Here is a 23939-nt window from a genome sequence, read left to right as displayed (position 1 = left end):
AGGGCAAACTATTGCTTTCCAGCCACGTTGCTCTGCCTCAAATGCCATGTCTGCATGCCGCAGCCTTGTCCTCTCATTGGCTTCATCAACATTATCCTCACAGGGTACTGTCAATTCTACGAAATAGACGACCCAGAGTATCAGGTCAGGTCTTAGGGTGGTAGTGACAATATGTGATTGTACTGTAAGCCGCTGGCTCACGTCAACCAACATCTCCCAGTCTCAGGCTGGAGGCTTTTCTGTCCCTGTTTCCCCTCACAGACTTAAGTTGTCCGTTTGATGTTTTTGATGGCAAGGCATTGGTAGCGGTTCTCTTTGTTTCTATTGTTGTTGCAAGGCATTTGAATATGTGGTTGTGTCTCCACCTATAGCTACCTTGGGAGAGACTTATTTTACAACCAGTGAGGATATGCCTGAGGGTAGCTGGAGTTGGCAGGATGGATCTTCGTTCTTTTGCTTGTTGGGTTGCATCTTTTGGTGTCCATTTCAGTCCTGTCAATGATGGCCCAACAGCCCGTATAGATTTGTCTCGGGACTCTGAAAGGGTCATCTTCAGCCTTGTTTTGGTGCATTTAACCTCCTCGAGAATTGAGATAGGCAGCTCGAGAATGCACTGTCCGTACAGGCTGATGTTGCTCAGACATGTTGGACTCTTAACCACTTTCTCACATAGGAGTTGATCGTTCTCTCCATGTTCTCAACTTTTGTGATAGAAACAACTACTGTAAGTGGCCACATCAGTTGGGGTAAAAGGCCAAACTGTAAGCACCAGGCCTTTAACTTTCCAGGAAGCATGGACTGGTCGATGTTCTTAAGACCTCTGTTGACATCCTGCTTCAGTTGTTGGACCTGCTTGCAGTCTTTGAGGCTTGCATCATAGTAATGTCCGAGGCTTTTTATAGGTTCCTCAGACACTGTTGGAATGGTTTCTCCATTAATGTACAACCTATGGTCTGATGTCTTACCTTTGCTTATTGAGATGCTTCTTGATTTTGACAGATTGATCCTTATTCTGGCCCATGTGATGTTGTCTTCAAGATTCCCTAGCAACCGTCTGGTGCATGGTACTGTTGTGGTCAGGGTTGTCATGTCGTCCATGTAGGCCCTGATTGGTGTTAAGGGGACCCCTGACCTTTGTCGCTCGCAACCTACTACCCATTTAGAAGCTCTAATAATCACCTCCATAGCCATAGTGAACACTAGTGGGGAGATAGTGCAGCCAGCCATGATGCCCACTTCAAGACGCTGCCATATGGTGGTCAAATCTGAAGCTGTGAAGCAGAATTGCAGATCTTCGAAGTTGGCTTTAATCAAATTTGTGATGGGCTCTGGTACTTTGAAGAAGTCGAAAGCAGCCCAGAGGACACTATGAGGTACTGACCCAAATGCATTAGCGTGATCAAGGAAGATGACATGTAGATCCCTCTTCTCACTTTTGGCTGATTGGATACCCTGTACTGGACACCGTTCAGGCCTGGGGCTGATGACGCTCTTGCCCACCTCACTATGTTCTCCACTTCTTTGAATTACGGAGGGCTCACATCCATTTGGTGTTCTGGCTGCTCAATGGGTGGGATATCAGAGGGAATAACTATCAGATCATGTCTCTTTGGATCAGAGTGTATTCTTTCCAGGTGCTCCTCTATGTCCTACTTTGAGGTCCTCGCTTGAGATTTCACGAACTTGAAGGGGTCTTTAAAGAAACGGGTTCTTCCTTGTTCTTTTCTTTTCCGAGCTGTTCTTAGGCGTTCTGCTCGCCTTACGGTTTTCAGTCGGCTCTTGATGTTCTCCTGCAGTATGTTAATTCCCTCCTTCTGCTCTTTTGATGCTTTCTTCCACTGCTTATTAAGCTGCCTCCTCTCTTGTACCAGGCGTTTTATTTTCAGCTGCCTTTTGGACTTGTTTTCCATTGTTGGTGATATCCGTTCTTTCTGTGTCACTCTAAAATCTTCCGCTCCGTAGTCATAGATGACGTTACCCATCCATTCAAGTTTTGTCTTGTGGTGTATTTAGCTAACATGGATCATTTTGACACGTGTGTAAAACATAATGACAGGTTTAAAGCTAGCGGCACCTGATTTCTGGACTCTCAGACTTCCTAAGTATTATTCCATATGTTACTTGTTAGTTCTCTCCTTCTGAGAATGCTCTTTGACCTGTTAGATGGAGGGGTTTCCATCTTCAAGTAGGAAGCATGTTTTGAATTAGATGCCCCTATGTGTGACGTCATTTTATCTCAAGTCTTGAGCGTAAACAAGTTCCCTATATGAATGCTTGTCCGACACCGGCGACTCAGACTTCTTCATTGGCTGAGAACGTCTCCGGGTATACCTAGGTACCCGTCCTGACCTGTAACTTCTGTGTAATAAACCTTATTATACAAGCAAGAACGGTGTCCGCGGAGATTCCTTCATCATCATCTTCAACATCACTGCTGCTTAAATATACGACAGTCTCAACTGTGCCCTTTATCTTTTAAAGGATAGGGCTTAGGTCTGCATTGATGGCCTCCCATTTTGCTTTTTCTGATGCTCCAGGCCAGTTTACCTTTGGTTGGTTTTGTAAATGTTTCTTCTCCCTTGTTGGTTTTCCTGGCTGAGTGGGCTCTATAGCCTTTTCTGCTACTGCCTCTGTGCTTGAGATAACTTCCTCAGATACAGGTGGACTGATATCAAGCGAACTTTGGGTTGAGTCTGGTCGCTGGACTTCACTCGACTTCACTGACTTCTTAGAGAGTACTGATCAATGCGAGATCCCTGCTCGCTTTCGATCAAGCACTTCTTCTTTCCTTGGTATATTTATAGACCCTTTGCTGATGTTATTTCTTCCAGCCACAGGGACACACCTGGAGCTTTTTGTCTGATTCTGTCGTGTTAGCTTCTTGAATTGTGCTTGCCTTCCTCTTTGTTGTTTCCATTTCAGGGTCATTAGCTGTGTGGTCTGTTAGTGGGTCGTCTTCCGCCCCCACTCTCGCCAACTCTGGGGGTATTTTCTGTTTAGTTTCTTACCAATCCATATTGAATCCTGCCAGTATTGTCTCATGCCGAAAAAAGTTGCAAAATACGTCCCATCTTAGACCTAAGGTGGTTAAATGCCTTCATAAAGGTACTTCCTTTCAAGATGCTGAACACAGGTCAGATCTTAGAATCTCTCGAAAAAGGGGAGTGGTTCACCTCGATAGATCTAAAAGAAAAAGATGCATACTACCATGTGACCATCTGTCCAGACCACAAACTCTTTCTTCGGTTTCCATTCAAATAAAATATCAAGTTACATCAATCTGCAACAATGAAGTTCCGATCACACTGTTTGTGTGTGTGTGTGCGTGTGTGTGTCTGTGTGTGAGAGGGAGGAAGAGAGAGAGAAAGAGCAGAAAAGAGTGCGCGGAATGGCTGATGAATGCGCTGCTCTGAAGAAAGATTTAACTCATTAATAAAAGTATTGATCAATATGTGATGATCAGTGTTGATATTGTGGCAACAAACAAATCAGTTGTGAGACTTCAGCTGAGAGAGAGAGAGAGAGAGAGAGAGAGAGAGAGAGACACACACACACAGCAGCAGAGTCTCTTGGTACACAAGCATAAGTGATCCTCATGACCATACAACTTTAATGTGAACAATATACCACAGGTTTTAAGGTAACTTCGGGCTAGTTTGTTCACTTCTTTGTTAAGACCAGGCTTTGGACGCAGAGGCAGAGAGAGGCTTGAGGCAGAAGTCAAGTCAAACAGGGTTTATTAGTATGACCGTGTGGAACAGGTAGGCAGGCAGGAATCCGAGGCTGGAGCCAGGGGTGATGAATGTCCGTGTGGAGAAGGCAGGCAGGCAGGCAGAAATCTGAGGCTGGAGTCAGGGCTAATGTCCAGCTGTTGATCCTGGGCAGGGAGATCCCTGTCTCCCTGCCCAGAATCTTCTAGTATCGTTTACTAAAGGTTGTGGCTGGCAGTACTAACGGTAACTTAGTCTATAGTCCGGCGAAGACTGAGAGCAGGGCTGGAGCTTATAAAGGCAGCTGACCGATCAACAGCAGCTGTGTAGCCAAGGCCCCAACTCCAGCACACCAGGTCCTCATCTGCAATTAGTCTCCACACACACACACACACACACGCGCACCGAGAGAGAGAGAGAGAGAGACAGAGAGAGACAAGGGGGCAGATGAGGCAGAGGGCATGACATTCTTACTCTGTTAAATCACCATGTTTTCACTTCACCTCCGACTGCTTCACCGTGTGTCGCTCTGTGTGAGTGATTGTGGGCGGGGCAAGCCCAGAGCATGTTTGTGTGAATGTAAAATCTGCCTCGCTCTCACACAGAGAGGAGCAGCACAACTCGCTAAATGTCGGTGACATTCTTATGCAAATAAACACGTATGTAAACACAATGGGCAATTTATCTAGCTCAGCAAAATGAATGAGTTCATGTTTATATATCGTACGATAAGTTGATTTAGTAATTATGGCGACATACCTGCTCCATGCTTGTTAAAAAAAAGTCAGCTCAGAAGCAGAAGTCATAATTCAGCAGAAGCTAAATGCATGTCGGGGAAACACTGCCTTTAATCCATGTAGGGGAAACACTGCCTTTAATGCAGGCCAATTTTAAAGGGGACATATCATGCAAATTCCACTTTGTTAGTGCTTCTACACGTTAATGTGGGTATCTGGCATGTCTACCAACCCAAAAACTCTGGGAAAAAAACACTCGCGCGTTTTGTTATAGTTCCTCTAAGTCAGAAACGTCATGCTTGAGCGACTCGATTGCGCTTCCTGGGTATTGTGTCGTAACAAGGAACTGGAAGTCTCCCTACATGGTCTTGCCCCCCCCCCCCACACTCGTTACTTCCGGGTTTACACCGGAGGCAGCGAGGCTGCGAGGCAGCGCAGCGCCGTTCCCAAGCACGCAGCCGGGCTGTTCACACGGGACGAGCATTTCTCCGCGCTGGTCAGCCCGCGATTCACTCACATGTGGCATTTGTCTGGATCGTTGGGACTGGGAGGCTGCAGCAGCTGCTCGGGCGTGACCGCTCGCTCTCCCGTGCGTGAGCTGGAATTTGTGTCAGCGCCACACAGCCAGCAGTGTGGAGGACTTCCGCAGTGTTCAGCGCTACTGTAACCCCCGAACCCCGACATTCAACGGGTACAACAACAAGCGGAGAAAGCAGAATCGCGGGCTGACCTTATATATACAGTCTATGGGGCTGACCAGCGCGGAGAAATGCTCGTCCGGTGTGAACAGCCAGGCGGCTGCGCGCTTGAGAACGGCGCTGCGCTGCCTCGCAGCGGTCTTCCACATTGCCAGCTGTGTGGAAGACTTCCGCAGTGTTCAGCTCTACTGTATGCTGGGTTACAGTAGTTACGCCGGGGTACAGTAGTTACGCCAGGGTACACCGGACGCGGAAGCGCCGCTGCGAGGCAGCGCAGCGCCGTTCTCCAGCACGCAGCCGCCTGGCTGTTCACACGGGACGAGCATTTCTCCGCTGGTCAGCCCCATAGACTGTATATATAAGGTCAGCCCGCGATGCTGCATGATTGGCTGGAAGCGACTGTGGCAGAATCTGATTGGCCTTTTAGAAATTATTAATCGATTAATAAGCATAGAGAGAGTGAGAGAATTGAGATTGATTGAATGGGGGAAGGTCTGAGCTTCAGTACTGAACTTTTTTTGAATAAAGAATTTAGCTTCGTTGTCAGACTTCCTGCTTTTTAACTGTTACTTTGTTATTCATGTTATTCCTTGTCAACAAAAAATTGAATAAAAACTTAATTGCCATATTATGGAAAATACACCTAATGTTAGTTTAATTTTGTGGAGGTGGGCTTGGTTTAGGCCCTCAGCTGTGGGAGAGAGAGGATGGTACAGAGCTGGCTCAGCAAAAGCAATGCCAGGTGAGTTGATTGGCACAATCACATTGAGTTGAGTCTAATCACACTCTCCTTTAAATGAAGTAGCAGCTGGACTGAAGAGAAGAAGAGAGAGATGTTGATCGTGACTGTGGAGCCGTGGAAATCGCAGCCTGAGAAAAGCACAAAGGAGCGCTAAAGAAAAGATTTACGTGAGCGTTCTTGAATAAATATTAAAGAAGGATAAGCTGAAGCACTGTCCTGTGTGTGTGTCGAAGCGAGAGCACTCGTCGTGGTAACAAAGTATGTTACAATTTTTCATACCAGCACCTTGCAGTGTCACAGAAAAGCACGATCAGTCTGTGTAAAAAAACAAACATATTGTAATAAATAACGATAAAATATGTCTAGAATATGCCTTTATATGCAAGTAATGGGACTGTAGTTAGCAAGCTCAAGTCTCATTTAACCTCTTTTCTTCACTCCAACCCCCATAACCCCATAAAAAAACACTACAAACACAAATTAAATAAAACTTTAAAAACCCAATTTTGTATTTGAAACATTCCGAATAACTTTCCCAGAAGAAGCTAGATGTCCCATTTAAGTAAAGTGGCAGGGGCACATACAATAGTGAATTAATCCACATTTGTATTTATGTCAACAACAATGCACATGTAAGTGAGTCAAAATAAACAGCATATCACCCATTGCAACACTGTGGCACACTGATGTGGTTTATTAGCTTTTGAAAAACAATGCTTTGTGGTACAGAGAAATAAGATATATCATGCTTTGATTCACACACAGTAAGCTTCTTGTTTGTTGGTTCAAATTCAGCACACACATATACACACAAACACATTTATCCATGGTGTGTGTCAATACCCACAGCTGTGGTGGTGTAGGAGTATGGGTTTAGGAGCAAGGCCAAGGTATAGTGACGATGACCATCAGCATGGGCCTCAAACATCAACTGCAAACACACAAAAACACATACATGGTGCCACAGCGTCAATGACAAACTGTATAATATGTACAGTGGAACACAACTTTGCAGAAGAAATAAATCTGATGATATTCATTCACTCATTGTGGGTGGCTCTGGCTCAGGGTGAGTGGATCGTCTAGTAAAAAGTCAGTGGTTCAATCCCAGGCTCCTCCTTTCATTCCAAAGTGTCCATCACTGCATGAAAAGAAGAATTTGGGTCAGTTAGTGTCGCTGCAAATTTTGGTGGAATTCCAGGAAAACGGCTGTTCACAGGAATCTGCAGGCAGCACAGAAAACTGCCAGGAACTACCGGGAATTGACGCGGGGTTCCAGTTTCTGGCAGTTTTACAAGCCTGAGAATGTTGGCAGGTGACCCCCCTTCTCTTAGGCCTAGGGGAGGCTTTCACATGTAAATGACAATGCTGTGAGCTTTACAAATCCAAATCAGGATAGTTTCACTCAGTGGTGCAGAGGTAACACCTTTTTCTAAAAGGTACTAACTAAGGTACCAACTAAAATATCTGGCATAAGTACACCAGGCTTAAAGTAAATATAAAATCTGAAATTGTAGCTTATATAGATTTATCTTATGTAAGTAGGTGTGTTATAATGAATTACATTGTATACCATGAGCAAAGGTCAATGCTATGAAAACATTTTTAAACTGCAATTTATTTCAACATTTGCCTGTCAAGTTCATCCAAGATAATATGTTGTAATGGAGAGAGTGGCACCACTGTACAGTTTTCTAAGAGAAGTCTTTCTGCTGACACCAAAACACTGTGCTTCACATAAAGCATATCAGCTGTGTCATCGCGTGTCAACGTTCCAACCATTTGTCCTCCCAAAATACTGGCAAACTCAGCACCATATTCACATGTCCATGGCATACTAAGCTGTTGACTCTGCTAAAATTGCCTCATAATTTGAACTTCAATTGTCCTATTGTTGTTCTTAAACTTTCTCAGTATTCCATTAAAACACTCAACACTTTTATCCAAAGCGACTTACAATAAGTGCATTCAACTATGAGGGTACAAACACAGAACAGCAAGAATCATGTAAGTACATTAACTTAAAGGGGACATTGTATGCCCATTTTACCACAAGTTGATATGGTTCCTTGGGGTCTTAATGAAATGTCTGTAACATACTTTGGTCAAAATACCACAAGGATCATTTCAAACAGCACCCTTTTTACCCTGTATAAAACAGCCCTCCACAGAGTGACCTGTTTTGAGTGCCTGTTCCTTTAAATGCTAATGAGCCAGCTCCCCCTCCCCCCTCTCCCCCCATGATTTTAAACGATATAAATTACATATTTTATATGATATAAATTATCAAATATGCATCCCCTTCTGTTGTCCTGGAGTTTTAATTTTCCCAATCACATAATTAAATGTCCCCCTCTGCCCATCTACAAGCACACAAGCAGACAGACAGAGAGAGAAAGAGAGGGGTGGGGGGGGCTATGAAGACCATCATTTACCCCGAACCCCGACATTCAACGGGTACAACAACAAGCGGAGAAAGCAGAATCGCGGGCTTACCTTATATATACAGTCTATGGGGCTGACCAGCGCGGAGAAATGCGCGTCCCGTGTGAACAGCCAGGCGGCTGCGCGCTTGAGAACGGCGCTGCGCTGCCTCGCAGCCTCGCTGCGTCCGGTGTAAACCCGGCGTAACGAGTGTGGGGGCTCTGTGTGTTTGTGCCAGTGTTACAGTAGTGCTGAACACTGCGGAAGTCTTCCACACTGCTGGCTGTGTGGCGCTGACACAAATTCCAGCTCACGCATGGGAGAGCGAGCGGTCGCACCCGAGCAGCTGCTGCAGCCTCCCAGTCCCAACGATCCAGACAAATGCCACATGTGAGTGAATCGCGGGCTGACCAGCGTGGAGAAATGCGCGTCCCGTGTGAACAGCCAGGCGGCTGCACGCTTGGGAACGGCGCTGCGCTGCCTCGCAGCCTCGCTGCGTCCGGTGTAAACCCGGCGTACCGGACCTTGCAGCTCTTGCAGCAGCATTGAGAAGTTCAGGAGTCGACAGAGAAGAAAGAGGGTAATATTAGATTCATTAGATCATTTTTCAGTTACATGTATCGGTGTATGTTGTCATTGAACTGTGCTAATTGTACTGATTGTGTTTACAGCTGATTGAAGCGGGACAGATGACATGGATCCATACTTCCACAGCCAGGAGCTCACCGACCTGTGTGCCACACCTCAAATAAGACTGGAAGCTACACTGAATTTCACAGCTACACATCATAGACGTCTACACACTGGAGCAGATTCAGACAGAGTCCCACAAAGAACTTATGACCCAGAGGCGACTAAGAGACATTTCAAGCTTCACCTGATTAGTTTTTCAATGGCTAGGCCAGTTGTGTTTTTACATTATTTGTGCTGTATGTAAATAAAGCTTTGACTCAACATATACTGTTAGGGTTTGTTTTGGTTGGACCTCAAAGCAGAGACTGGAAACAGACTTGGAAAGAAGGCAGAGTTTATTATATGGATAAGCAGAGATGGCAGGCTGTGGAGGCAGGGTGCTGGCTGGGATGTCCACAGGAAGGCACGAACACGGGACATGTTCGTGCCTTCCTGTGGACATCCCAGCCAGCACCCTGCCATGGTCGATCTCATATGGACCAATGTACCTGGGCGTGAGCTTCCGAGACTCAGTCTGGAGCGGTAAGTCCCGGGAGGATAACCAGACCTTCTGACCGGGCTGGTAATCCGGGGCCGGGGTGCGATGGCGGTCAGCGACTCTCTGGTTGCGAGCAGCGGTGCGGGTGAGAGCTGCCCGGGCTTCGCGCCAGACTCGACGAGCACGCCGGAGATGCCCCTGAACGGAGGGGACTGCCACGTCTGTTTCCTGAGCTGGGAAGAGTGGAGGTTGAAAACCGTTAGAGGCCATGAACGGGGACATCCCTGTGGCGGAGCAGACCAGGGAGTTGTGGGCATATTCTACCCAGGGGAGGTGGGTGGACCAGGAAGCCGGGTGATGAGATGTGACACAGCGAAGAGCCGCCCCCAGTTCCTGATTAGCCCGTTCCGTCTGGCCGTTCGTCTGCTGGTGGTACCCAGATGCCCCCAACGCCTGGCAAAAGGCTTTCCAAACCCGGGCGGAGAACTGCGCCCCTGTCCGACACAATGTCCACCGGAATACCATGGAGTCGGAACACATGCAGGACAAGCAGATCAGCAGTCCCGAGGGCGGAAGGCAGTCTTGGCAGGGGGATGAAATGCACCGCCTTCGAAAAGCGGTCAACTACGGTCAGGATAACCGTGTTGCCTTCCGAAGGAGGCAGGCCAGTGACGAAATCCACAGCGATGTGGGACCAAGGCCGGTGAGGAATAGGCAGGGGATGGAGCAGACCGGCAGGAGCCTGATGAGAAGCTTGCTGCGGGCGCAGACAGAACAGGCGGATACGAACAGCTTGGTATCTGCAGACATGGAGGGCCACCAGAAGCGTTGCTGCAGGAGGGCCAGAGTCCGGTGAAAACCAGGATGGCAGGAAATCCTGGACGCATGTCCCCACTGGAGGACTGGAGACCTGGCAGATAAAGGAACAAACAGCCGGTCGGGCGGACACCCTTGAGGGATTGGCTGATCCTGCTGGGCCCCCTGGACCACTCCCTCAATCTCCCACCCAGCTGCTCCCACCACACAGGAGGATGGCAGGATGGTACCTCCCGACGAATCCTCCACAGGAGGGGCAAACTGACGTGACAAAGCATCTGGCTTGACGTTCCTGGAGCCCGGTCGGTAGGTGAGTGTGAAGTTAAAACGGCCCAGGAACAAAGCCCACTGAGCCTGGCGCGAGTTAAGCCTGCGAGCAGAGCGGAGGTAAGATAAGTTTTTATGGTCCGACCAGACTATAAATGGGTGAGTAGAGCCCTCCAGCCAGTGCCTCCATTCTTGCAGGGCTAAAACGACCGCTAGCAGCTCCCGATTCCCCACATCATAATTCTTCTCCGCTGGGGAGAGCTGGCGGGAGAAGAAAGCACATGGATGCTGCTTCTGGTCGGAGGTGGTTCGCTGTGAGAGGACTGCCCCAACACCGGAGTCGGAGGCATCAACCTCCACCACGAACTGAGCTGAAGGGTCAGGGTGAATCAACACAGGCAGAGGAGAACAAAAACTTCAATTTGGAAAACGCAGCCTCGGCTGCAGGTGACCACCCGAAAGGGACTTTCACAGATGTTAGCTTGGTAAGTGGTGTGGCAACTCTGCTATAGTCACGGATAAACCTACGGTAGAAATTGGCAAATCCCAGAAACCTCTGAAGTTGCTTCCTTGATGTAGGAGTGGGCCATTCGGCCACTGCCTTAACCTTGGCAGGGTCGGTCTTAATTTGCCCTTTCTCCACAATAAACCCCAAAAAACTAACAGATGAAACATGAAAATTGCATTTCTCAGCCTTAGCATACAGTCTGTTTTCTAATAGTCTTTTCAAAACTAGTTTTACATGTTGTACATGTTCACGAAGGTTACGGGAGAAAATCAAAATATCGTTGAGATAAACGAAAACAAACCTATTCAGCATATCCCGCAGAACATCATTGATGAGGGCCTGAAAAACTGCAGGTGCATTAGTGAGGCCGAAAGGCATGACCAAGTACTCAAAGTGTCCTCGGGGACTGTTAAAACCCGTCTTCCACTCATCCTCCTCCCTGATTCTAACCAGATGGTAGGCGTTGCGGAGGTCCAATTTAGAAAAAATGGTTGCTTCATGAAGGGGCCCGAAGGCTGAGTCTATGAGTGGGAGGGGATATTTATTGTTCACGGTGATATCGTTCAACCCTCGATAGTCTATGCAGGGGCGAAGCGATTTATCCTTCTTGTCAACAAAAAAGAAACCTGCCCCCAGTGGTGAGGAAGAGGGACGAATGAGACCGGTAGCCAGAGAGTCAGAGATATATGCCTCCATGGCCTCCCTTTCAGGCTTGGATAAATTATACAGTTTACTGGACGGATAGGGGGCGCCAGGGAGCAAATCGATCCCACAATCATAGGGTCGGTGAGGGGGAAGAGACAAGGCACGGTGTTTACTAAATACCTCCTGGAGGTCATGATACTCGGAGGGGACTGAGGTGAGATCAACCGGCTTGGGTGGCAACGGTGTGGTTGCTAATGTGGAAGGAATGGCGGCATGCAAACAGTGTGAGTGACAAAAAAGGCTCCAGTTGGTGATGGAGGAGGTCGACCAGTCTATGTGAGGATTGTGGAGTTTGAGCCAGGGGAGACCTAACACAAGTGGTGAAACAGGAGATGGGATGATGTAAAGAGATATTGTTTCATGATGGTTCCCGGAAAGTTGTAGTGACACTGGGACTGTACGGTGAGTGACACGGGCTAGGAGCCTCCCATCGAGGGCAAACACATTCTTTGGTTCCGGTAGGGGCTCAGAGGGAAGTCTTGACTGGGAAATGTAATCAGCGTCAATGAAATTGTCATCCGCACCGGAGTCAACAAGGACCAACAGAGGTAGAGAGACCTGAGACCACGAAACAGTACCTTTTAGTTGCAGGCGAGGAGGAGACGAAATAACTGAGGAATGGCTCACCAGCGCTCCTCCTGTGGCTGATGAGCCTGCCCTTTTGGCAGAGCCGGACAGTGGGCTCTCCGGTGACCGTCCTGGCCACAGTAAGCGCAGAGCTTCTGGAGGTGACGACGCTGACGTTCGGTCGGTGTGAGCCTCATCCCTCCCAGCTGCATGGGTTCCTCGGAGCAGAGGGGTGAAGAGGCTGTCCGCGGAGGAATCACGCAGGAGGAGGATGGTGGAAGAAGAGAGTCCGCAGGTCCCCGATGGTGAGGGCTCATTGTCTGACTCAAGGGAGGGGCGTGTCTCTCCCTGTCTGATCTCTCCCTGGTGACCAATAGCAACAGATCTACCAGCCAATCACAAGTGACTTTTCGTTTCAAAGGTCTGTGGTTTCATCCAATGGTGAAGTGAGATAAGTTCTAACAAGCGATTTTCGCTGCGATTCATATGCTAATTAGATCACACCTTCGCTCCGCGACTCCACGGCGGCACGCCCCCTTCCCCAGCCCCCACCACTGCGAAAGCGGGGGTATGTTTCTGCCCGTTTGTGTCACAGGCAAACGCCGAATTCGCCTCCTGTAAACGGGCACGAACTGCCAGGAATTAGGCGAGTTTGCAGTGACGAAAATTCGGCTTTTCGTCTAGTGCTTGATCCCAAATCCCTCAGTGTATGATAGGAAAAATTGCAGCATATAGTAGTGCTCTGTGAATGTGTGTGAATTTGTATTGTTTGTAGAAGTGCTTAGAGTGGTTGATAAGAGTAGAAAGGCGCTATAGAAATAGAGTCCAGTGACAATTTAACCCTCCAAGTCCAGAGCTTTATAGACCAGAGGAGTTGAATCTTTCTGCTATTTTTGCACCATCCCCTTCAGAATGCATACATTTCTGTGTGAAAATTTAATTAAAGTTAGAAGGAGCATGGCTGATATGAACAGAGTTTACAGCTAATTTAAATGTTTGAATTAAAGCCATTTACAAAGGTTATAGAGTGTGTTGCAGTATATCTAGTGTACTCTCAAAACTGATACTTTGGAAGCAGCTTTGGAAAATCTTCCCCATAATTTTCTGATACCAGATTAGGAGTCGCTGCATCCCACAGTTTCTGTAACCTTCAAGGGAAGTAAGACAGCTCTGACAGTAAAATGGAGCACGAGATTTAAAGTAAATTTATGCAGCACTGGTAGAAATGCATGCCTTTTACCGGACCATTGGGTTAAAGAGGGATAGACCATCTACCAAAGCCCGTATATGCCTTGGAATATTTCAGAGTGTGCTGTGCACATCTTATTTTTCATCACAAATGGGGGGACAAGCGAGGCACCAACAGTGCATCACAAGTGACATAAAGAAGTCCCATTATTGAAGTGGAGGCTAACCTTCATGACCTGCCACAATCATCATTGTGAGGTGTCCAATTGACTCTTCTTTAAAAAAAAAACATACAAAGACAAAAGCATTACTTTTGGCATTACTTTAGGTTGATGACTTTTGCACAACCCGGCCAGTGAAACATACAAGCATGTTTTTAAGCTGAATATGGGACTTACCTAGCACATCTCTGTTGGCTGCAGTTCAGCAAATGTCGAACTGGGGGACCAGAGTCAACATCTGACCAAACATGAATTTAGATTTTCAACCAACATACCTGTGGCAGTTGACCATGCCATGGGGCTCTCACCACAGCAGCCAGAGACAAACCATTCAAGTTTTAACATCTTTTATTAACTCAAAACACACACGAGAACAAACATAAATAAACTTCAACTTAAAGGGACTAACTTTGCAGCTCAGTCCTTTCTAGAGTCTCTCCGTCCTCCGTGTCTCCGTGTCTCCATGTGCTCGGGTCTAAGGGTCTGAGGGTCTGAGTGTCTGCCTTTCAACCAAACCCACCTCAATCCTCCCACATACCACCCTCTCTGACTGCCTACAGGAAATCAAGTCCTGGTTCTCCTGCAATTTCCTAAAACTCAATAGCGATAAAACCTAGGTCTCCTTAATGGCATTAAATACACCTTATCAAAATCAGACAATCTATCTTTAAATATTGATAACTCTAGTTTCTCCCTCCCCTCAAGTTAAGAGTCTGGGTGTCATCCTTGACAGCACTCTATCTTTCCAAGCCCACATCAATAATGTCACCTGGTCCGCATACTTTCATCTACGCAACATTAATCGCCTCTGCCCATCCCTCACACCCAACACCGCCGCCATTCTCGTCCACACCCTGGTTACATCCCGCATTGATTACTGTAATTCCCTTCTTTTTGGTCTCCCTCATAAATTCCTTCATTAACTTCAATTAGTCCAGAACTCTGCCACTCGCATTTCCAGAACCCCCTCCATTAATCACTGTCCTTCAGCAGCTTCATTGGCTCCCGGTCAAATACCGCATTGTTTTTAAGATTCTGCTCCTCACCTTTAAGGCCATCCACAAACTCGCTCCACCATACTTTCTGATCCCCTGCACATTGACAAACCCTCCCACCCTCAGATCTTCTTCTTCCATTCACCTCACTGTAACACCTGCCAGTTTGTCCACCATGGGATCTAGAGCCTTCAGCCGCTCTGCCCCCCGCCTCTGGAACTCTCTCCCACCAGACATTCGCAACACTAACTCTCTCTCCATTTTTAAATCACATGTAAAAACTCATCTATTTACACAGGCTTTTTCAGTTTGATTGTCTTCCATTTTTTATTCAGTGTTCATTTCATTTTATTAATTTTATTGATGTTTTTGATACATTGTTTCTTATGTTGTTTTTTATCTGCCGTGTGAGGTGACCTTCAGTGCTCTGAAAGGCACCTTTCAGAGCACATGTGCTAGGTAAAATGTATTATTATTATTATTATAAAGTTGTTGTTTTTCTTTCTCTGTTTACCTACCTGTTTTAGACAGTTTATAATGGCCTGTTTCTTGCGGTCTGTTTTTATTGGCCTATGTTTGCTGGTCCCTTCAATCTATTTTTCCACTGTTGACTAATCAATATTTGGCTATTTCTTTGGACTATCTTTTCTGTCTTGTAATATCTCCGCTGTGCCATATTATTTGGTCTTTCTCAGTTAGGTTCTCTTTATTGTACCATTTGTGATGGTCAGTTTTTCAGTTTCTCATTGCTGGTCTTGATTGTTGGTTCAACACTATCTTTTCTGGCCTTTGGCCCTTTCAAACAGTAAGTACTATGTACAGTACTTAAATGTTCAGTTCTGTGCTCATTCCTTGAATCCCAAAACTGCCTGGATCTGGATATATATTTCATCAACAGTAGAGTAGAGAGTATAGTAAGCACACTGAAAAGGTATGCAGTCTATTTTAATATCAAATTAATAGAAAATGTTCACATTGTTGTGACCTGAAGCTGTGACAGCGGGCTTCTTCATGGAATAACATGCTCCCTTCATTCTTCTAGTAGGCTTTGGTATTAAACTGAATAAGATACACGCCTGCTGGGAACTGCTCCTCTGTGATCAAATTATGGATCTCTCTAGTGGCATCTGTCACTCTGCAATGCGGACAGTGAAATCTGTCTTAATGGTTTGCAAAAAGACAAAGTATACTAAATAATTCATACTGTTCATACCCGGTAGCAATCAGTCTCCATCCCCCATCAGCAGTCTTTTGAGACACTTTCAGTGGCACTGATCCGGCTGGAGTTCCTTTCAATGCTTCAGAATTTTCACCATCAGAGGACACTTTATATCCGAGCCCCCATACTTGTCCTTCAATACAAGCCAGGACTATATTTAATCCTTTGCTGCTCATTGTCACAACATAAAATGTCACAAACAGCACAAGATAGTACAGGACTGTCTGTTGTGTACACACCATTTTTAATATACTATAATATGCTTTAAAATACTCTACCAACTAAAACACTAACAGTAATACAGACTTGAACAGTATCTCTAATAAACTGTGCATTAAATGGTCACTCAAAACTCTGATGTTAGGGATTAAAGGGGAATTAAATTATGATCATGCAGGATAATCATTTGGTATATTTTGCTCTTGTAGGAGACAAAACAAAAAACCTAAACAGCTTTTCAATAAGGCAACTTTAAAGTCCCCCCTGCGCATCATCATTTAAAGATGAACAAATACCAACACCTATGGCAAAGATCCACCATGCCTTACTTCACTTTCTATATTGGCTTTCATTTTTCATCTAGTAAGTGCCATATAAGTGCTACTAAAGTGCTACTATTTTTAAAGAAAAAATTTAATTCAAGGTATAGTCAGAAGAGATGTGTTTTTAGTTTGCGGCGGAAAATGTGTAGTCTTTCTGCTGTCCTGATGTCATTGGGGAGCTCGTTCCACCATTTAGGAGCCAGGACAGCAAACAGTCGTGATTTTGTTGAGTGTTTAGCTCGCAGTAAGGGAGCAACAAGCCGATTGGCAGATGCAGAGTGGAGTGAACGGGCTGGGGTGTTACGTTTGACCATGTCCTTGATGTAGACTGGACCCGATCTGTTCGCAGCACGGTACGCAAGTACCAATGTTTTGAAACAGATGCTGGCAGCCACTGGTAACCAGTGAAGGGAGCGGAGGAGCGGAGTAGTGTGAGTGAATTTAGGTAGGTTAAAGACAAGTCGAGCTGCTGCATTCTGGATGAGCTGCAGAGGTCGGGTGGCACTAGCAGGTAGACCTGCCAGGAGGGAGTTGCAATAGTCTTGGCATGAGATGTCCAGAGCCTGGACCAGAACCCGCGCCACCTTCTGAGTGAGAAGGGGACGTATTCTCCTGATGTTGTGCAGCATGAATCTACAGGAACGGGTTGTTGCAGTAATGTTGGAAGTAAGGGAGAGTTGGCTGTTGAGTATCACACCCAGGTTCCTAGCAGTCTGGGTGGGGTCTAACACGGAGTTGTCAAGGGTAATAGTCAGGTCGTGGGTGGGAGAGCCTTTCCCTAGAAGAAAAAGTGGTTCAGTCTTATCAAGGTTAATTTTCAGGTGGTGTGCGGACATCCACTGAGAAATGATATCCCTCCTAGCATAGGTCTATAGGATGTGACGTATGTAGGAGGAAGGGATGAGTTATCTAACACATTAGTGGAACGAGTGAGAGTTGCAAGGCCAAAAGATAGTCCTTACTAAACAAACAGACAATCCCAGCTGAAGCTCAAAAGGCATCATATGATGTGGCATATTTAATTGCACAGGCAAAAAAGCCACACACAATCGGCGAAACGTTAATTAAACCCGCTGCTGTAGATAAAGTAGCCCGTGATCTGGAATCAGTGCCGCTGTCTAACGGGACTGTTGCCCGGCGCATCACCGACATGGCCCAGGACATAAAGTGCCAGCTGGTGGATAGAGTTAAGAAAGGGAAATATGCTTTACAATTAGATGAATCCACAGATATATTAAACTCTGCCCAGCTGCTTGTTTTCATCAGATACAGTTTTGACGGAAAACGTAATGCTGTTTTGCTACGCGCTCCGCGCTCCGGAGTGGACGTGCACAGGTGAGGACATTTTTACAAAACTAAAAGAAGAGGGACTATCTTCTGAAAGCTGTATTGGTGTGTGTCGGGACAGGGCTGGAGGAAAAGAAAGGACTGAAAGCAAGAGTATTACAAGTGGCGCTGCACGTAAATTTCACACTCTGTATTATTCACAGACAATCTCTTGCAAGCAAAACACTTGAACCAGAGCTTAAACATATTCTTGACATTGCGATAAAAATGGTCCACTACATAAAAACACTTTTTTATACTTACAGCATGTGCTCACTCAGCCCTGCTGTTTACACAGGGAGTTTCCCTGTATTCTGGTGATATTCTATTTCTTAAATTGCTATAAAATAATATCATGGCTGTAAGGCTGTTGTTCTTTTGTGTTGTATTAATGCCCGTGTTTGCATAGGCCTAATAGTGCGTGTGCGTGGCTGTGCGCAACATTATATACCACATCCAGGGTAGGTGGTGGTCGCCAGTCTCTGGCACCGTTATTTTGGGGGTGGCGGGCTGAAAAGTTTGGGAACCTCTGAGATAGTCAACCACCAACATTTTCGTCTCGTCAACGAAAGTTAAAATAGATTTAGTCATAGTTTTTATTTTCAAAGATCCGTTTTCGTCACTTCTTAGTCTCGTCTTAGTCATGGGAAAAAGGTCGTTAACGAATATTTTTCGTCAACGAAATTAACACTGATCACAACACATAAACAGCACTGTTACTAATGACCTTTTCATGGCATCAGATAATGGACTTGTCTCTATACTCGTCCTGTTGGATCTTAGTGCAGCATTTGACACCATAGATCAGTGGTTGCCCACCCGTCGATCACGATCAACAGTCTTCACTGTCGATCCCTGTAACGCTCTGGACTCACAGGCTGCGGTCGTGCCACAGATCAGCTGTGTGTAGGTTGTCTGTTATTCACACGTGCTGTGTGTCCGCTATTGATGGCAGAGCTGCTGGTTTATCTACTGCATTTCCTTCAATACAAGTTGGATTATGCACTAAACTAAATGTCAGGATTCTACGGTATGTAGACGAGCATCTTCCGGTCTGTTGATAACTAAATTAAAGCCCTGTTAGAACAAATGAATGGATTCAGAATGTGAAACGCTGGAGCACTTTTACTTTGACATAGACAGATAAACATTGTGGTTCACAGAAGAATAAACAGAGAAAATTATCTTTTAGCTGAGTTTGAATGTTTATCTGATGAATTTATGTCACAAACAAAAGGTTGCAACACTTTATGTATGTGTTTCAAAATAAAAGCACTACAGCGTTTCTGTTGACCAAATCCATTCTTTTGTTTTTAAAAAAGCGGGATTTATTGTGAAACATTTGGATGAGCGGAAGACGCACGGCTTCATAATGTATAGTACTTTTATTTATTTGAGTACACAGGACTACTTTTATACAAGGAAATAGTCATATTTATGACCATATTCAAGGCAAAGGCTATGTGAAAACATTGTGCTGCACTAGCAACTGAGAAGCTAAATATTATGCATGGGACAGATTTTGTAAATATGAATTGATATTAATGTGAATATTGAGCATTAAATAAATAAAGTTGCATAACTGTCTTTCTTTTTGTATATTTATGCTAGTACATTCAGCCTTTAACAAAAATTACAAAAATAATAAATATGACCCTCCTAAGTGGGTTTTTTGGAAGATATCAGGGTGGTAGCTCTCGGCTTGCGCTTAGAATAAAAGTGATCTTGGGCTCGAAATGTTGGTGACCACTGCTGTAGATCATAAGATTCTGTTACAGAGACTGGAACAAGATGTAGGGATTAAAGGAACGGCATTAGGCTGGTTTAAATCATATTTATCAGATAGATTTTAATTTGTTAATGTTAACAATGACTCCTCCTTAGTAATTGAGTTCTACAATGTTCTGTCCTTGGGCCGATACTCTTCACCTTATATATGCTCCCTTTAGACAACATCATCACAAAGCACCACATACACGTCCATTGTTACGCAGACGACACCCAGCTGTACATATCTATGAAGCCTGATGAATCTAATCGGGGCGGCTGTGGCTGAGGGGTAGAGCGGTCGTCCTCCAACCTGAAGGTCAGCAGTTCGATCCCCAGTCTTCCCCATCTGCATGCCGAAGTGTCCTTGGGCAAGATGCTGAACCCCGAATTGCCCCTCATAGAACAACAAAGTGCTGCTAATAGATGCACTGTATGAATGTGTGTGTGAATGGGTGAATGTAAAACTGTACTGTAAAGAGCTTTGAGTGGTCATCAAGACTAGAAAAGCGCTATACAAAACCATTTACCATTTAATCACTTAGTTCAACTTTAGGAATGTCTTAAGAACCTGGATGACCCATAACTTCATACTTCTAATTATAATTATTCTGATTGTGAACAATAATACTTATTTCTAATTAATTCTTACATGAATTTTTGCTGCTATCATTGATATCATCTTTACACTCTTATTGTTTTCATTATAACTAGTCAGAGCTGAAATCTGATGTGCACAAGTGTTCCTGGTGTCTCTCTCCTCTATCTCCCCCTCTCCTCCCCCTCCCCCTATCTCTCTCTCTTCTCTCCTTTCTTTTACACTCATCTCTCCCCCTTCCCATTTTCCCCTGCTCAGCCAAACCAGTCGAGGCAGATGGCCACCCACATTGAGTTTGGTTCTACTCAAGGTTTCTTCCAGTTAATGAGGGAGTTTTTTCTCTCCTCACTCACCTGTCCTTGCTCATTGTGGGAACTGTTGGTTTTCTCTATACATTGAGATAATGTATATTAGGATCTGGCGCTATACAAATAAAATTGAATTGAATTGAATTAAACTAACACAGGACAGTGGATAAGCTGATTCTGTTTATTGCATGTGTGATAAATTAAACAGATTAAATAAAAATAACAGTAAAGGGAGCTGAGAAATAAGGTATTTACACTTCATGAAAAGGGTTTTATCTTCCAGGATAAAATGGGCTGTTAAAGTAATCCACATTTTTTTTTAACATTACTCAAAAAAACTTGATTCCTTGGAATGGAATATTTTACTTCACTTCAGCTTTTTGCATCACTTCTAAAATGGCACATAGTTCATCTTTGCACTCACATTGCTTGTTACATTGGCCATAAATGCTGCAGTGTTCGCTCAATTGACATTAGGCCACCTGTTTGGAAAGCATTGCTTTTAACATGCTCAAAATGAATGCCAATGGAACTGTGCAATACCACCTGATGGACAATGCTTCAAAAAGACGTAAATTGTATATACAACGTACTTATTAAAAAATACAAGTTGTTTATTAACCATATTTAGCAGTCTCACCGGAGACTTGTGCGCCAACATTTTGATTCTACACTTACCGTATACTTAGGAAAGTCCAATCTCCTCAAACAGCCTCATATTCACCCTGATGGAATGTCACAGGGTAAAGAAAAGACGTGAAGGAGAAGCCATAAGGAGTTGGTAAAGGAGAACCATTGAGCACAGAAAATCTTACATTTGTTGTTCTTAAAAAACAATTATTCACCTGAATAAATTATTCATAACCGAAGAAACGCACAAAATGTACAGTACTATGTTCTGTAGGCTGTGAGGTGAGTTATAATAAAGCTTCCTGCCTCCCTACCTTTTCAGTTCATACAGAGGGAACATTAAATCAACTACCCACAGGAAACAAAACAGATTTTATTTTAAATCAAAACATGTTTTTTTGAATGTTGAAATTATATAATAATAATAATAGGAATATAGTTGGAGAAAAAAATTGTGTCCATTCCAGTCAGGGGATGGATAAAACATGTATATTTGTGTTTAGTTGTGATGATGATATTGTGAAGGTCATCATATGTTTGTGACTCCTGACAGGATGGATATGAAGAAATCATGAGCTCAGACGATCTTGTGAGGATTCACATCAGATCATGTCAAGAGAATAAAATAGCTGTTGTTTTTTTACGTGTTTGTGTGTTCAGGTGTAACTACGAGGTTGTGTCGCTTAAATGTTGCTGCTTTAATGAATTGTGGGGCGACATTTTTTCCTGTCCTTTCATAAAGGATGGTCCGATGTTTCCTTTGTTAAATTAGATGGGTTAGGAAACATTAAAGCTCCTTTCCTTATGCTTTGAGAATTTGAACAGCTCTTATTATGGCAGCGGCTGGGATACTTCCGGGTCATTTCATTCAGTTCGGAAACTTCCTAAGCAAAAATGGAGCATTCGAATGCAGCCCAGTTAGTTTTTGCCATCACAAGCAATAACCATCAGAGAATATATTGCAGTAGATGCTTTCAATCAATGAGTTTCGTACCATAAAGCCTACTTTTAACAGGACCCGTGCCGCTGTTGTAGAATTCATTCAATTACCATCACCTTTATATAACAATACAATATTCATGCACGGGTTTGTTAATGTCTCCACCAACAGGCTGGAGGAACCTTTGAGGATGGAGATTTATCACTGAAGAGGTGGAGGCGCCACCTGCTGGAAACAAATGTAACTGGATTGTTTCAATTTAAGAAAAATTATTGGGAAGTGGTTAGTGTGAATGCGGTGCAGTGATGTGTTCAAACCTTTAAGAATTTTGTCAAATTAGATATTACATATGGATATATTTTTGAGTTATAGAAGTAGAAATTATTAAATTTGTCAGCATGTTATTTTCTAATAGTAAAAATGTGTTTTACTACATGTCAAAAATAATTTGTGGTTTTCAATTTTAAAACCCCAAGAATGTGACTTGTCACAAAGAGTGATACATGTCTCTTCATGATTACATCATCGAATCATACTGTTTTTGTTGCAAGTGCATGAGCAAGACTGTTCTGAAGACAGCACGTTTTTGTAAGGTTTCTTCTAGGTTTAAGGTTTTATAATCATTGAGAGAAATGGATTACAAAGCACAAATCCTATTTCTATAGACCCCCTTCCCCTTTTTTTTCTTTTTAATATTCATGAAATATATATCATTCTGGTGTTGATGCAATTTATTTTCTCTCAAACCTAATTAATGTGCCCGTCTGTATGCCAGCTATGTGTTGTTGCTTAATATCTGCATTTTTATTCACCATGTCAAATTGCCTTTTTCTTCTATGTTACTTCACATTCTACTGAATCTGACTCAAACATCAAAAACAGCATTTAAAATTGAGGAGCAAAGGATAGCAAGTGCCATTTTCAATTATTAACTCAACAGTCATCACATAAAAGGTAAAATATTGAGGACAAATAGGGTAGTACAATAATTTAACACATGTTAAATGTGCTTTGTAAAAAAAATCTAGAAGGTAGATGGATGCAGCCAGGCTTTTCACCATGCTGGATTAACTAGATTATATAAAGCAGATTGAGACATGAGTTTATGACTGAGCTTCTTAAAGGGATAGCTCAACCAAAACTGAGAATTCACTCATTATCTACTCACCGCTATGCTGATGAAGGGGCAGGTGATGTGTTTGAGTCAACCGTATGGAGTTTCAGGGCTAAACAGAATTGCAGCCGAATCCAATACAATTGAAGCAACTAGTGACCCCAGCTTCAGACGTAATAAAACAGAAAAAACATAACATGCCTCAATACTGCTCCTGTGGTGTCATCCAAGTGTCCGCAAGCCCCGACATTCATATTTTACTTGAAACAAGGTAATTTACAATGTGTTTTAGGCCTAAATCCCTCTGATATCTTCTGACGAGGTGCATTCAGGGACCGTCAAATACTAACGTCCACTAGCTTAGCCACTTGGTGGACTTTTAGGCTTAAAACACGGTGAAAATGACCTCGTTTCGAGTCGAATATGACTGTCGGGCTTGCAGAAACTTGGATGACACCACACGAGCAGTATTGAGGCATGTTAGGTTTTTTCGGTTGTTTTATTACGTCTGAAGCTGTGGTCACTAGTTACTTCCATTGTATTTGATTCTGCTGCAACACCGTTTACCCCCGAGACTCCTTAAGGGTTTTGTGGGCCCAAACACTTCACCCACCCCTCCATCGGCATTGTGGTGAGTAGATAATGAGTGAATTTGCTTTTCTGGGTGAATTATCTCTTCAACACCTCTGATTTAAAAACCCTGTTGATGTAATTTGATGATGATACATCAGCATAATGTCGGCTTA

General features: G+C 44.3%; 1 protein-coding gene across 1 annotated transcript; it reads right to left on the bottom strand.

Moving 5' to 3' along the window:
- Positions 1-6707: 6707 nt before the first annotated feature.
- Positions 6708-21170, bottom strand: ttr (transthyretin (prealbumin, amyloidosis type I)). Its single transcript, XM_034583629.1, is given in 5 exon segments — positions 6708-6818; positions 15755-15884; positions 15963-16050; positions 16053-16101; positions 21150-21170. Coding segments are annotated over 5 exon segments (399 nt in total).
- Between the last annotated feature and the right edge of the window lie 2769 nt (positions 21171-23939).

The sequence above is a fragment of the Hippoglossus hippoglossus genome, chromosome 4 (assembly GCF_009819705.1).
Source record: "Hippoglossus hippoglossus isolate fHipHip1 chromosome 4, fHipHip1.pri, whole genome shotgun sequence".
Lineage (NCBI taxonomy): Eukaryota > Metazoa > Chordata > Actinopteri > Pleuronectiformes > Pleuronectidae > Hippoglossus > Hippoglossus hippoglossus.
This window is presented reverse-complemented; position numbering and strand designations above follow the sequence as displayed.